This window comes from Somniosus microcephalus, chromosome 9, assembly GCF_052327205.1.
Source record: "Somniosus microcephalus isolate GS21.2 chromosome 9, FLI_Smic_1.0, whole genome shotgun sequence".
Lineage (NCBI taxonomy): Eukaryota > Metazoa > Chordata > Chondrichthyes > Squaliformes > Somniosidae > Somniosus > Somniosus microcephalus.
The window spans coordinates 9,067,267-9,083,661 of NC_140995.1; the positions used below are offsets into that span (position 1 = coordinate 9,067,267).

Consider the following 16,395-nt stretch of genomic DNA (forward strand, 5'->3'; position numbering starts at 1 on the left):
GTGGGGGCCATATGTCTGGATTACTCATTCCAAATGGTCGCGGTGAAACTTCAAAGCTGAGGGCCTAGGGGCTATCTGTCCAAAGCATTCGTTTTCCTAGTAGTCTGGAAGAGCTGGAGGGTAAGGGGGAGTTAACTGACTAAATTACACGTTTACCTGGTGTCAAGGAAAGCTACTCATCATTTTGCTGACACTCTAGAGAGGCACTCCCCTCACACACTAGCAATTTGCGTTTCTTAAGAAGTCTAGATTCATTTAATCTGAATATTGGCGTCCAAGGTCTGTGCTAATCTGAATCTTGCCTCTTTATACCTTGCTCCCGGCTCCTTCACTAAGCTAAGTATCTTGTCTAAAACATGTACTTCAGTATACATGACGTATGCAAGGCACTGACAGAGGCTTAAAGAAAGGTTCTAACTCCGTTTACCTTTACCTTCAACTGTAAAGTTCTGTCGCGAAATCAATCCAGGGTTTCACATGAGAAACTATTTTAAAAAAATCTATTCAGGTCAGACTCATGTGACAATAGTCACCGACACCTTGCATGACAACCAGCTGTGTCTAACCTATAATTATTAAAGCTTTGCAATTGGTGTTAGATTACAAGATAAAACTCTGCCTTTCAGCAGTTTAAGTGGTTGAAAGAAAGGAATTAGCATATGTCAGCTTACATCATCAACCTCCTCAAGACTATGACTAGACATCCTCGTTAAAATCCTCGGCCGTGAAGGATCACCTGGTCAAGCCTCCTGAGATGAAGTCATCCTCAGCATGACCCGGGACTTCTGCCGAGCTGCAGCCAGGCATGTTCCCACTCTGGTGACGGCAGTTGGACACTCATCAGTCAAGATTGATTGTCCGCAGAACACTGAACACATCCGACTCTCCGCCCAGACCCGTGCATCTCTACAATCCCCTCCTCCTCCCCCTCTCTCCCCCAGATATCTGCGCTCCTCTAATTCTGCCCTCTTGAGCATCCCGGATTGTAATCGCTCAACCTTTGGTGGCCGTGCCTTCTGTTGCCAAGGTCCTAAGCTCTGGAATTCCCTCCCTAAACCTCTCCGCCTCGCTACCTCTCTCTCCTCCTTTAAGGCGCTCCTTCAAACCTACCTCTTTTGACCAAGCTTTTGGGTCACCTGCCCTAATTTCCCCTTATGTGGCTCGGTGTCAAATTTTTTGTCTTAAAATACTCCTGTGCAGCGCCTTATGACGTTTTACTACGTTAAAGGTGCTATATAAATACAAGTCGTTGTTGTTGTTGATCCGCTATGGAAAAATAACCCACAACCCAAGAAAATCATGTATTCACTAAGGCCGAACCAGGACAACTTTTAAAAAAAAAATCCGATTCCTTCTTCTGGCCTCCCGCCAGCGGCCATTGAGCTTCAGGATCCTGTGCCTGGGCTGTACACCCCCCTTCGCAACTTAAGCACAGCGCCAAAGGTACGCACCTCACCCCACCCGAATACAGTAACTAATAAAACTACGAGGGTCCAACCAGAGCCACCAGACAGCGAGTCTGTGGGCAAGCGTAGCAGTGTAACCTAACACTACCCCCACTCCCTAGACTGAGTCCTCAGACTCAGACACACACACACACACACACGTCAGAACACAGTGAAAGACCCACTCGCTATCACAGAAACATAGAAGATAGGAGCAGGAGTAGACCATTCGGCCCCTCGAGCCTGCTCCGCCATTTAATGTGATCATGGCTGATCATCCAAACTCAGTACCCTGTCCCTGCTTTCTCCCCATATCCCTTGATCCCTTTAGCCTCAAGAAATATATCCAACTCCTTCTTGAATATATTTAATGAACTGGCCTCCACCGCCCTCTGTGGTAGAGAATTCCACAGGTTTACCACTCTGTGGGTGAAGAAATTCCTCCTTATCTCTGTCCTAAATGGCTTACCCCTTATCCTTAGACTGTGACCCCTGGTTCTGGACTCCCTCGCCATCAGGATCATCCTTCCTGCATCTAGTCTGTCCAGTCCTGTTAGAATTTTATAAGTTTCAATGAGATCCCCTCTCATTCTTCTAAACTCCAGCGAGTATAAGCCCAATCGACCCAGTATAAGCCCAATCGACCCTATCGCATTCTACCATACGCACCGCATCTTATTCACTATGAATATAACAAATGTGACATTATATGACAATGTACAATCTACTCCTGATAACTCAAAAGTCATTTTTAGCACCCCCCCACCCCCCTCCGGCAAAATGTGAATTGTCCCAAAACTTGAATTAAGTAACTTTGAATTAAGGGGAGTACTGGAACCAGAGAACAACTGCATATTAAAAAAATCCTCAGCTGTAACTTAGAATGGCTGAGACACCTTGTGTGTGAAGGTGGATTGCACCCGTGGTCTACAGGTGTTTTGTACACAAAGTGAGAGTCATAAAGCCAGGCTGACACTCCAGTGCAGTGCTGAGGGAGTGCTGCACTGTCGGAGGTGCCGTCTTTCGGATGAGACCCCGTCTGCCCTCTCAGGTGGATGTAAAAGATCCCATGGCACCATTTCGAAGAAGAGCAGGGGAGTTATCCAAGGTGTCTTGGCCAATATTTATCCCTCAACCAACGTAACAAAAAACAGATCATTATCACATTGCTGTTTGTGGGAGCTTGCTGTGCGCAAATTGGCTGTCACGTTTCCCACATTACAACAGTGACTACACTTTAAATAGTACTTCATTGGCTGTAAAGCGCTTTGAGACGTCCGGTGGTCGTGAAAGGCGCTACAGAAATGCAAGTCTTTCTTTCTTTTAGCAACGTGGACTCTCCAGCCAGCCAAGGCTCCCACTACAGGTAGACCAGAGCCTTATGGATCTCATGCAAATCAAGGTCGTCAGATGAAATTCAGACCCCTCCATGATTTTAACTGGGAAAAAAAGCTAAAGTCCGGCCCATCGCCTAGCGGGATTGATTCAGTCAGGAGTATTTAAAGAGCTCAGGAGCTGCAGGCACTCAGATCAGTGGCATCTGTGTGTTCCAGATCTCGTTGGGAGTCGGAGTGAGTTGTGACTTTGGAAATTGCTTGTTTGTGATTCTTCCTTTTGGTTAGTTGCCCTCAATAAGCAGTGAGACCTTATAATGGGTGGTGCTCTAGCTGCGCGGTACCAGATCCAAGGTCGTCCCATCCTCTGTCATTGAATTACAGTATGCAGACGATGCTTGCGTCTGCGCACACTCGGAGGTCGAACTCCAAACCATCGTCAACACCTTCACTGAAGCGTACGAGAGCATGGGCCTTACACTAAACATCCGTAAGACAAAGGTCCTCTACCAACCTGCCCCCACCACACAGTACTGCCCCCCGATTATCAAAATCCACGATAAGGCCTTGGACAACGTGAGCCACTTTCCATACCTCGGGAGCCTACTGTCAACAAGGGCAGATGTCGATGACGAAGTCCAACACCGCCTTCAGTGTGCCAGTGCAGCCTTCGGTCGCCTGAGGAAGAGAGTGTTTGAAGACCAGGACCTCAAACCCGGCACCAAGCTCATGGTCTACAGAGCAGCAGTGATACCAGCCCTCCTGTATGCCTCAGAGACATGGACCATGTACAGCAGGCACCTCAAAGCACTGGAGAGGTACCACCAACGCTGCCTCCGCAAGGTCCTGCAAATCCATTGGCAGGATAGGCGCACCAACATCGGTGTTCTCGCTCAGGCCAACATCCCCAGCATCGAAGCTTTGACCACGCTCGATCAGCTCCGATGGACAGGTCACATCGTCCGCATGCCCGATACGAGACTCCCGAAACAAGCGCTCTACTCGGAGCTCCAGCACGGCAAGAGAGCCCCAGGTGGGCAGAGGAAACGCTTCAAGGACACCCTCAAAGCCTCCTTGAAAAAGTGCAACATCCCCACTGACACCTGGGAATCCCTGGCCCAAGACCGCTCAAAGTGGAGGAGAAGCATCCGGGAAGGCGCCGAACACCTCGAGTCTTTTCGCCGGGAGCAAGCGGAAGCCAAGCACAGGCAGCGCAAGGAGCGCACGTCAACCCAAGCACCCCACCCACCCACCTCTTCAACCACCATCTGCCCCACCTGTGACAGAGACTGTAGGTCCCGCATTGGACTCATCAGTCACCTGAGAACTCATTTTTAACGTGGAAGCAAGTCATCCTCGGTTCCGAGGGACTGCCTAAGAAGAAGAAGAACTGGAGGAGGAGGAGGAGGAAGAAGAGCAACAGCAGCAAAAGAGCCCTCAACAATCAGGAGGAGCTGCAGTTGGATTTCTGAGAAGACAGCAGGTGAGGGGACCAAAATAACAACAGAGAATGCTGGAAAAACTCAGCAGGTCAGGCAACATCCGTGGAGAGAAATTTGAGTTGATGTTTCAGGTCGAAACCCTTCTTCAAAACTGGAAAGAAAATAAAATAGATCGAAGGCAAGGCTGCGATCGAACAAAAGAGACAATAAAAGGTAGTCGAAGCCAGACGAGATGGTAATAGGCCCGTGGAGACAAAAGGCAGCTGAGATTAGGCGTGAAGTGTACTGGCAGGTAAGAGACAGCTGCCAGGTGAGAGAGAGAAACAAAAGGAAAGGAGGGGGGTGACGGGGGGGGGGGGGTCGTGAAAGCAGGACCCAAAACAAAGGGGTGGAAAAAATTATAAGTAAAAAAGTAATAGGGCTGAGGTTATGATCTGAAATTGTTGAACTCGATATTGAGTCCGGAAGGCTGCAGAGTGCCTAGTCGGAAGATGAGTTGCTGTTCCTCGAGTTTACGTTGAGCTTCCGTGGAACAATACAAGAGACCAAGGACGGTGAGGTCCGAGTGGGAATGGAGCGGTGAATTAAAATGACAGGCGACCGGAAGCTCGGGGTCACCCTTACAGACTGAACGGAGGTGGTCCGCAAAGCGGTCACCCAATCTGCGTTTGGTCTCCCCAATGTAGAGGAGACCGCATCGTGAGCAGCGAATACAGTATACTAGATTGCAAGAAGTACAAGTAAATTGCTGTTTCACCTGAATTTCTCTCCACGGATGTTGCCTGACCTGCTGAGTATTTCCAGCATTTTCTGTTGTTATTTCGGATTTCCAGCATCTGCAGTATTTTGCTATCGTACTAAGGTGAGAGGACCAGCTGGCCGAAGGGCTCACCCACCCAACAGGGTCTACAGGATAAGGGTGACCTTTCTAGAAATGTCTGAGGAGGCTGCATTTCTCAAGGCAGGTTGTCTCTGACCCTAGCAACCTTCTGCGCCAAGGATTGCCCTGCCTTGCCAGTGGCTGTAAAGGTGACATAGAAACATAGAAGATAGGAGCAGGAGTAGGCCATTCGGCCCCTCGAGCCTGCTCCGCCATTCAATGAGATCATGGCTGATCATCCAAATTCAGTACCCTGTTCCTGCCTTCTCTCCATATCCCTTGATCCCTTTAGCCTTGAGAAATATATCCAACTCCTTCTTGAATATATTTAATGAATTGGCCTCTACTGCCTTCTGTGGTAGAGAATTCCACAGGTTCACCACTCCCTGGGTGAAGAAATTCCTCCTCATCTCTGTCCTAAATGGCTTACCCCTTATCCTTAGACTGTGACCCCTGGTTCTGGACTCCCCGACCATCGGGAACATCCTTCCTGCATCTAGTCTGTCCAGTCCTGTCAGAATTTTATAAGTTTCAATGAGATCCCCTCTCATTCTTCTAAACTCCAGCGAGTACAAGCCCAATCGTGACAACTGCCCTGAGCTTCTTTGCCTCAGGATTGTTCCAAGGTACCACCGTGGACATTTCACGCATCTCAGAGTCAGCCACCCGCAAGTGCGTCAAGGAGGTGACCGATGCTTTATATTTCCCAGGGTGGACCACCAATGCATATCGTTTCCCATCGACGACCGCAGTCAAAGCGAGGTCCACCCTCCAGTCCGCGAGGAACACACACTGCACCACGCCCTCCCAATAAATGATTAGTTCTTTAAAGAAAGTGGTTTATATCTGAAGGCAAGTTTCTGGTTCCGTACCAATGTCAATGCAGCGCTGTTTCGCAGTGTGCTGCCGGGAGTGCCAGTATTTCCAGTGCCGGAGTTGCTCCTCACGGATTTTATCATCACCAAAAACAACCATTATCACGCTCTGAAAACCGAAGAAAATTCAGATTTATTCCTCACGATACGAAAGCAGAAACTTTTACACCAGGACTATTTTTCGCAGCAAGAAAATGATGCGTTTTGTCCCATATCCCTGCAGCCAATCCTTTCAAAAACAAAATTCTACGTAGATTTTGACTTTGTACGATAGTGTAAAACTGGCGACAGTGAATCGGCAGTCCGTTCTGCAACTCTTCCGAAGACAATGGATATTTTAAAAAATCGGGAGGGATGACCAACGAGCTGCCGATTTGCCATCACCTGTTTTACCACCTACTGCACAAAGTCAAAATCCACCCCACTTAGAGAGAGGTCGGGGGTGCAGCTCAGTAATAAAAATATTTCACAAAGTGGATGCATCTTTCAAGGACTATGTCAAGAAGTAAAAAAACATTTATTTCTTAAATAAATTAAAACTTTTTTCACCCAGAGGGTGGTGGGGGTCTGGAACTCACTGCCCGAAAGGCTGGTAGAGGCAGAGACCCTCATCGCATTTAAAAAGTACTTGGATGTGCACCTGAAGAGCCGTAACCTACAGGGCTACGGACCAAGAGCTGGAAAGTGGGATTAGGCTGGTTTAACTCTTTGTCGGCTGGCATGGTCAAGATGGGCCGAACAGCCTTCTTCTGTGTCGTAATGTTTCAAGAAGGATATTTCTTAAGGCTAAAGGGATCAAGGGATATGGGGAGAAAGCGGGGACAGGGTACTGAATTTGGATGATCAGCCATGATCTCATTGAATGGCGGAGCAGGCTCGAGGGGCCGAATGGCCTACTCCTGCTCCTATCTTCTATGTTTCTATGATTCGATGGTGTTACAGTGCTAGTACCGTTAACAATTAGAATTTATTACAACAAAACATCGCCGAAATTCACACGAAACGTTAACACTTACTCTGACTTTGCTGACTGGGTGATGGATTTCTTTGTTGGAACTCACTTCTTTGAGTGTGATGGGATAAAACTGCCCCTTGTTCAGGTACGTCATGGTTCCGTCACCTGTCTTCTGTTTAAGGGACTTGGACGCTTCCAGCACATATTCAAATGTACTTCTGTAAAATAGCAAATAAGAAACTGAACCATATAGCCAATGCTCGGTTACAAAGCTTAGCATTATTCTACTCAGCTTACATGCGTCTATGTATTTCTTCTTGGAAATAATTAACATGGATCTCCAATTCTTGAGAGCATAAGATGTCGTTTCTCGCTGCCCTGGTAGCTCAACTGATGAAGTGACTGAGCAACACAGACCTGGAGAGTTCTGGGTTCGATCCCCTGGTTAGAAGGATACACTGACAGGGTTAGATGAAGAGGGGCGGGAGGAGGCTCAAATGGCGCATAAATGCCAGCATGGGCCATTTACATAGAAACATAGAAGATAGGAGCAGGAGTAGGCCATTCGGCCCCTCGAGCCTGCTCTGCCATCCAATGAGATCATGGCTGATCATCCAAACTCAGTACCCTGTCCCTGCCTTCTCCCCATATCCCTTGATCCCTTTAGCCTTAAGAAATATATCTAACACCTTCTTGAATATATTTAATGAATTGGCCTCAACTGCCTTCTGTGGTAGAGAATTCCACAGGTTCACCACTCTCTGGGTGAAGAAATTCCTCCTCATTTCAGTCCTAAATGGCTTACCCCTTATCCTTAGACTGTGACCCCTGGTTCTGGACTCCCCCGACATCGGGAACATCCTTCCTGCATCTAGTCTGTCCAGTCCTGTTAGAATTTTATATGTTTCAATGAGATCCCCTCGCATTCTTCTAAACTCCAGCGAATGGTCTGTTTCTGTGCTGTGAAAATCGATGTAATTCTACACAATGGTTAGTGCCGAGGCAGCGGGAGTCGGGGCGCTATATTTGATGTCAGCAACCCCGGGCCAGGTAGGGGGAAATTGGTCAGGGTTCCCACTGCTAATTGCTCTCCAGCAAACTCCGCTGGACGTGCAGATGGATGTCATGGGAGGGCAGATTCAGGCTCAGCCTTGATACACTCCACATTTGAACAGCCCGCTGACACTCGCCGTCTAGGCTCGCGTATGAGGAATGGTCGATTGGGTGAGGTACCAGAGGGCGACCTGTGCCGATGGAACTGTTGCCCGGGAAGGAGTTAATGCTTTCAGGAAGGGAAAGGAAAGAGATGGGAAAGTAGGGGAGAAATCAGTGGGGGGGAAAAGTAATTCACAAACACTTATTTTCCAATAAACCTGCAAGAAGTGTAACACTGAGGTAGTCTAACGCTTCACAGAGTAGACCTCGGTGGCTCTTGTACCATCTGTGGAAGGCAGTGGGCAGTAAGTGTGGGGTTGGATAAATATTCTGGTGTTTTCCTTGATTACCTTTGGGGATCAAGGTGCATTTTTGTATGACTTTCCTTCAGCAAATTAAATTGATCGGGTGGAGTCCATGGTAGGGTGATGTCCATGGTAGGGTGGAGTCCATGGTGGGGTGATGTCCATGGTGGGGTGGAGTCCATGGTGGGGTGGAGTCCATGGTAGGGTGGAGTCCATGGTAGGGTGGAGTCCATGGTAGGGTGATGTCCATGGTGGGGTGGAGTCCATGGTGGGGTGATGTCCATGGTGGGGTGGAGTCCATGGTGGGGTGGAGTCCATGGTGGGGTGGAGTCCATGGTAGGGTGGAGTCCATGGTAGGGTGGAGTCCATGGTAGGGTGGAGTCCATGGTAGGGTGGAGTCCATGGTAGGGTGATGTCCATGGTAGGGTGGAGTCCATGCTGGGGTGGAGTCCATGCTGGGCGGAGCCCATGCTGGGGCGGAGTCCATGCTGGGGCGGAGTCCATGGTAGGGCGGAGTCCATGGTAGGGCGGAGTCCATGGTAGGGCGGTGTCCATGCTAGGGTGGAGTCCATGCTAGGGTGGAGTCCATGCTAGGGTGGAGTCCATGCTAGGGTGGTGTCCATGGTAGGGTGGAGTCCATGGTAGGGTGGAGTCCATGGTAGGGTGATGTCCATGGTAGGGTGATGTCCATGGTAGGGTGATGTCCATGGTAGGGTGGAGTCCATGGTAAGGTGGAGTCCATGGTAGGGTGGTGTCCATGATAAGGTAGATTGCACTTGGTCTGTGGTAGAAATGAGCTTGATGGGCTGAATGGCCTTTCCTGATTCCTTGCTTTCCTATGCACATACCTCTCAGAGAAACAAACACTCTTGCTAAACATAACTCAGCTCAGCACTGCCCTAATGTTTGAACAGCCCTGAAAACATCTGCGGAACATCTAGAAACCCTGCGAATCCCACAAAAGAAATGGTCCTCTGCTCGGTGTTCATGTGAAATATTGGTCTTTATTTGTTACAAAGATCAAGCTACTATCAAAGTGTTGGTCATTGTGATAAAGAGGGTACAAGCCCTCGTGAGGGGGGTTCTTGATTATTGCCAGTACATTGCCTCAGCTATGTAGCGACAATGTACTCTGGTCCTGACACCACAGAAAGATCAGCTACAGTTACTGTGCGCGAGTTGCTATGTTTATAGCCAGCAGTCTCTGAGGCCGAGTGCCATTTTGATATTTTGTTGAACAGCTAATGGACCACAGAAAGTAGTAATGATCGGATTCAGTATTCTGCAATAGATTCGTAGAATGTTACGCCACAGAAACAGGCCATTTGACCCATCCAGCCTTTGCTGGTGCTTCTGTCCACATGAGCCACCTGGGTCTAATCCTACCTTCCTGCTTAATGTGAGGTACTATCCATTTATCACATGCCATTGCTGGCTGCATACACTGTATAAAAAGTCCTGTAACTCACCATTGCACACAATGTAGGAACATTTCAGACTTGCGAGTGTTAGCAATTAAGAGACTACTGAAGTATTTGAAATGCAATTATCAATACATATCATTTTTTTAAAATTCATTTTTATGGGATGTGGGCGTCGCTGGCAAGGCCGGCATTTATTGCCCATCCCTAGTTGCCCTTGAGAAGGTGGTGGTGAGCTGCCACCTTGAACCGCTGCAGTCCGTGTGGTGAAGGTACTCCCACAGTGCTGTTAGGGAGGGAGTTCCAGGATTTTGACCCAGCGACGATGAAGGATCGGCCGATATACTTCTAAGTCAGGATGGTGTGTGACTTGGAGGGGAACTTGGAGGTGGTGGTGTTCCCATGCGCCTGCTGTCCTTGTCCTTCTAGGTGGGAGAGGTCACGGGTTTGGGAGGTGCTGCTGAAGAAGCCTGTATATTGTACATGTATATTAAGCTCCCACATAAAGATGACAGGAGCATTTTAAATACATACCTCATTCGATCAAAGGCATACCCCTCCGAACCCATGGTGGTCATTCGAATGTGGTGATCGGTAGGATAGCCAAACACCTGTTGATGAAACAAACAGAGAAACATGGAATGAAAAAATGGCCACTCAGCCCATGACAGCACTCCTTCCACAGACTCTGTACTATTTATCCTGTCGCGGACTCCAATTTCTTTAATCGTCCGAGGGAAAATTCTGTAAAATTTCGCCCTGACCCCAAAAGCAATGATAACCGTACAACCTATGTTAGTGAAGCATATTGTATACCAGAAATGGTATCTTCCTGGTCCCAGCATTCTTGACTAGATCTTCTTCAGTAAGAATGTATGGACTGCATGTGTGTTTGCAGCAATCAGTTTACATAGAGTAGTTTTGGTGTTCTATATGCAATAAAACAGATTTTCTTTATTGCAAAAGTCTTCTATCACATTCTTTATTACACTTTTGCACGGAGCAACTTGTCCTTTTCAATAGCATCTTAACTAACTTCCGTCTGTTTCTGATCTACAAATAGGCTGATGCTGGTGGATAAACTTTAAAACTATTTGACTTTAAATGGTCAATACCCTTGACTAGGTGCAGAAGCACCACTTCTATGTGTGGTCTGTGTACAGACTACTTGCTCGTCCAGGGTGGACACCAAAACATGTTTGTATTGGTACTGTTAGAAGTTTTGCTCCGTTCCTGTGGCGCCTGTGCACTGATTGAACCAAGCAGACACTGTCCCGTCAGTAGCATTCTTCCCACAGAGGCAGGACATTGTGGGTTGAAGCCCCACTGCAGGGCTTCAGGACATAAACGTATGCTGACGTGTCAGTGCCGCACTGAGGAGTGCTGCATTGTCAGAGGTACCATCTTTCAGACAAGATGGTAAAGTGAGCTTCCTGTTTGACTGTTCTTATGGACATTAAGGGGGAAAAATTTGGTTAGCGCCCTGAAAAAATTAGCACCCCTCCGCCTGAAATTCAGTTGTCGCGCCCCAAGCAGGAGGCAGGGCACTACTGGAAGCGCTCCCCCTCCTTCCTGGGGCGCTACAACTGAACATCGCGGCACTACGTGCAATAGCGCCACGTGTGTCGGCACGTAGCGCCGCGTCATTGCAGCCCTCCCTCCCCTAATTAAAGGGGAGGGGCCTAGCGCTGTGCGCACCGGGGCCCTGCTGGACCACCGGGGAACGGGGTGCTGGGAAAACAGCCCGGCACTCAAGAGGAGCGCCGGGCTGAGCGATGGAGGCCGGCACCCCGAAGAAAAAAGGTGGAAAGGTGGGGGCGGGTGCTGGCAGTCGGCCTAAAAAAAATGGCTGCCCGACACCTGCCCTTTAAGCAGCGCCATCCGCGGCTGCAAAAACGCCCCCCCCCGCCGACCCTGTCGGACATATCGTCCGGCGATGGGTTGGCAACCCAAGCTTTTGCGGCGGGACTCTAGCGGGGCGCTGCTCACGCCGATGACGTCATCGCCAGTGGCGCAGCGGGGCACTACCGGCTACTGCCGCCGCTAACCGCCCACTGAATTTCGCGTGAGGCGTCAGCAGCCCCGCGCCCGGGGATTTGCGCCCCGTTAGTGCACCCCGCTAACAAGAGGCGCAAATCAACCCAATTTTCCCCCTGAAAGGTCTCGAGAGAGAGAGAGAGAGAGAGAGAGAGAGAGAGACTATTTGAAGAAAAGCAGGTAGTTTGCTTGATATCCCGGCCAACATTCATCCCACGACCAAAAAGAGTTTAACTGATTATTTATCTCATTGCTGTTTTTGGGGACCACTTAGGGCAAAATGGTTGCTGCATTTGCTTACATGGCAGCATTGACTGCACTTCAAAGTAACTCAGTGTCTGTGAAGTGCCGTATGATGTCCTGTGAGAAGGCATGTCAAGTTCGTCCCTTCTCTGAGTGGTGAGGGATGACACTGTGGGCTATAATTTCCTCTCTCCCATCTGATTTTTGGTAAAGTTAATGGAGTACAAACCAGAAAACATCACCTTTTACTCCTGGCTACTTTTCCACTTAAAAATCACCAAATGGGGCTAAATATACACCCACACGAATTGCAATTCCCCTTCCCATTAGTTGGACAGCATCTTGTCCACCAGCTGTGATTACAGAGAAGAAAACAGGAGTCAGCGTCTGGGGTTTTTCCACTTGCGCGTTCACCGGCCCCCGTGATTATCCTCCCACACATTTTACTAGACGGGGAAACCGTGGGCTGGCGAGAGCGGGAGCAGAAAACCCAGATTTTGTGCGTGCATTTCATACTTTAATCCGAGGTGTCGTAGGGAAGGGGGGGATCTGACCTCAAGGTGCTGTCACAGTGTATGTGCTGGCCTCTACCCCTGATTCTGTGACAGTGCGGAGGCAGGGAAACAAATCACCAGCCTGACTCGCACAGGAAAAAAAAAATCAAAGTCTTTGGGATAGTCCGAGTTTGTGAGAGGCATGATATAAATGCAAGTCTTTCTTTCTTTCTTGTTGTTGGCAACCACTTCAGAATCTTTTTTTAAACAGAAAAGCATTGGCAAAGGGCCAAGGACGGTTGTACAGGACATCGGTAAGATTGAAAAGAGTAAGAGAGAAGGTGAGGCATATCAGGAAGTACTGATTAGATGACATCAAGCACGGGTGTTAAAGGCTTATTTAGGTTGTAGAAGGGATAACAACAGTCCAGGACATTTACCACATAACCTTTCCACAGGTCCACTGTGCTCAGAGGTGAGCACACGATGTTCCAAGATGTTAATTTTAGCTATATTTGAAGTTATAAAGTTATCCTGCTTTTTAAACATAAAAAGGGGTAGAGATTCGCTCTGGACAGCAGTGCAAAATGGGCAGTTTCACATCGTCCGGCTGTTATACGCCCGCTCGATATTCAGTTCCACTGACTTTAAACAGAAGACTTGCATTTATACAGCGCCTTTCACAACCTCAGGAAGTCTCAAAGTGCTTTACAGCCAATGAAGTACTTTTGAAGTGTGGTCACTAGTTATAATGTAGGAAATGCAGCAGCTAATGTGATAACGACCAGATAATCTGTTTTTGTTATGTTGGTTGAGGGATAAATATTGGCCCCAGGACACCGGGGAGAACTCCCCTGCTCTTCTTCAAAATAGTGCCATGGAATCTTTTATGTCCACCTGAGAGAGCAGACAGGGCCTCGGTTTAACATCTCATCTGAAAGATGGCACCTCCGACAGTGCAGCACTCCCTCAGCACTGCACTGGAGCGTCAGCCTAGCTTTATGTGCTCAAGTCTCTGGAGTGGGACTTGAACCTACAACCTTCTGACTCAGAGGCGAGTGTGCGACCCACTGAGCCACAGCTGATCACTGGGCTGATATCTGATACGTGTACAAATGAGAAGGGATAAGATTCATGTTTGTAGACTGAGATTCATGGCCATATTATTGTTATTTTCTCTGTTTGGTGTACTGCATTCATATGTAACATTAATCCATTCTGGTGTGTTGTTTACATGTAACTATGGCAAAGAGGAACAGCTGTGGTGGTAAAAGCTGTTTAGTTATAGAATGTACTAGGTTACTGTAAAAGGTTGTGGTAAGGGCTGTAATGGAGGTTTCTAGTCAGACTAGGAAAGTTCTCGTTAATTATAGCCCTGGTGTGCAGTTGCTCCATGTGATGGTGTAATTGTTCTATATTATGAAATAGAACATGGAAGTATTTAATAGCTGAAAAATGCAGTCAGATCCAACAACATCAACTTGTATTTATATAGCGCCTTTAATGTAGTAAAACATCTCAAGGTGCTTCACAGGAGTGATTATCAACCAAAGTTTTGACACCGAGCCACATAAGGAGATATTAGGGCAGATGACCAAAAGCTTGGTCAAAGAGGTAGGTTTTAAGGAGCGTCTTAAAGGAGGAGAGAGAGGTAAAGAGGCGGAGAGGTTTAGACAGGGAATTCCAGAGCTTAGGGCCCAGGCAGCTGAAGGCACGGCCGCCAAAGGTTGAGCGATTATAATCCGGGATGCTCAAGAGGCCAGAATTAGAGGAGTGCAGAGTTGCCGGAGGGTTGTAGGGCTGGAGGAGGTTGCAGAGATAGGGAGAGGAGAGGCCATGGCGGGAGTGCTGCACTGTCGAAGGTGCTGTCTTTCGGATGAGACGTTAAACCGAGGCCCCGTCTGCTCTCTTGGGTGGATGTAAAAGATCCCCGTGGGCACTATTTCGAAGAAGAGCAGGGGGGTTCTCCCCGGTGTCCTGGGTCAATATTTATCCCTCAACCAACATAACAAAAAAACTGATTATCTGGTCATTTTCACATTGCTGTTTGTGGGAGCTTGCTGTGAGCAAATTGACTGCCGCGTTTCCCACATTGCAACAGTGACTCCACTTCAAAAGTACTTAATCGGCTGTAAAGCGCTTTGAGACGTCCGGTGGGCGTGACAGGTGCTATAGAAATGCAAGTCTTTTTTAATTCATTGTGCTAAGTAAATGCAAGCATTTCTTTCTTAATCAGCGATCTTTAAAGAAGAAATGATAAGCCCTTCATTTTTTTTTTTAGTTATTTTGACCCTATCTATTAGTCCCTTCATGTCGCGTACCATTTTAAGGAAATTACTTTCTCTCCGGCCTCTGTTAATACAATATTTGAGCGAGTGCTGATGCCTGTGTCAACTCACTCCTAGACCCCGAGCTTCCGGTCACCTGTCATTTTAATTCACCGCCCCATTCCCACTCAGACCTCACCGTCCTCGGGCTCTTGCATTGTTCCACGGAAACCCAGCGTAAGCTCGAGGAACAGCACCTCATCTTCCGATTAGGCACTTTACAGCCTTCCGGACTCAATATCGAGTTCAACAATTTCAGATCATAACCTCGGCCCCTATTACATTTTTATATATTTTTTTTATCCACACCTTTGTTTTGGCCCTCCCCCCTTTTTCTCTCTCCCACATGGCAGCTGTCTCACATTCTGCCAGCGCATTTCACACCTCATCTAGAGCCGTCTTTTGTCTCCACTAGTCCGATCACCATCTCGTCTGGTTTTGAATACCTCTTAATGTTTCTTCACTTCTCTTTTGTTCTCTCATCCCCATTTCCCAGCCCCCAGCCTGGCCTTTTAATCAGTTTCAATTCCTGTGTTTTTTCTCAGTTCTGACGAAGGGTTTCGACCTGAAGCGTTGACTCTGTTTCTCTCTCCACAGATGTTGCCTGGCCTGCTGAGTTTTTCCAGCATTTTCTGTTGTTATTTCGAATTTCCAGCATCCGCAGTATTTTGCTATGGTACTGACATTCAGGCCGCTGAGCATTTCAGTGAGCTGCCTGTGGAGGCACGACAGGTGCCAGCAGATCCCGCAATTAAAAAAAAAACATTTTTTAAATGAGGCCCGAGGCCCAATTTCGGGCCAGACTTTGGACGTCCCAGTTGGGATTCGTGCTGCCAGCACAGTGCCAATTCTGGACAGCCCCATTGAGATAGAGATACGAGGGTAACTGGAGACCCAAACTTGCATACATGCCCCCAGAGTGCCGCCTCCCTGAAAGTCACAAATGGCATTTTTTCCTCAAAATCCAATTAAATATTCAGAGACCCAGGCATGCCCCCCCAAGACAAGGAACATTCCTGTGCTCCCAGTTGTTCCCACCGAGGCCGCTTGCAACTAATCACATTTTGTGTAGTTATCCAATTGGAAGCCAGCCGTGCAGCAGGCGGTTAAGAAGGCAAATGGTATGTTGGCCTTCGTAGCGAGAGGGTTCGAGTACAGGAGCAAGGATGTCTTGCTGCAGTTGTACAGGGCCTTGGTGAGACCACATCTTGAGTATTGTGTGCAGTTTTGGTCGCCTTATCTGAGGAAGGATGTTCTTGCCATGGAAGGAGTTCAGCGAAGATTCACCAGGCTGATACCTGGGATGGCAGGAATGACGTATGAGGAGAGATTGGGTCGATTGGGCTTATACTCGCTGGAGTTTAGAAGAATGAGAGGGTTCTCATTGAAACTTATAAAATTCTGACAGGACTGGACAGACCAGATGCAGGAAGGATGTTCCCGATGGTCGGGGAGTCCAGAACCAGGGGTCACAGTCTAAGG

At 48.1% G+C, this 16,395-nt stretch overlaps 1 protein-coding gene across 1 annotated transcript in view; it reads right to left on the reverse strand.

Annotated features, from left to right (window-relative positions):
* grhl1 (grainyhead-like transcription factor 1) overlaps nucleotides 1–16,395 on the reverse strand; it is a 126,937-nt gene that overhangs the window by 61,515 nt on the left and 49,027 nt on the right. The window contains exons 6-8 of the mRNA XM_085996335.1: nucleotides 10,347–10,423; nucleotides 6,993–7,149; nucleotides 5,974–6,085 (exon numbers count right to left, since the gene is read on the reverse strand). Coding sequence (XP_085852461.1) covers nucleotides 5,974–6,085; nucleotides 6,993–7,149; nucleotides 10,347–10,423 — 346 coding nt within the window. The remainder of the gene's footprint in view (nucleotides 1–5,973; nucleotides 6,086–6,992; nucleotides 7,150–10,346; nucleotides 10,424–16,395) is intronic.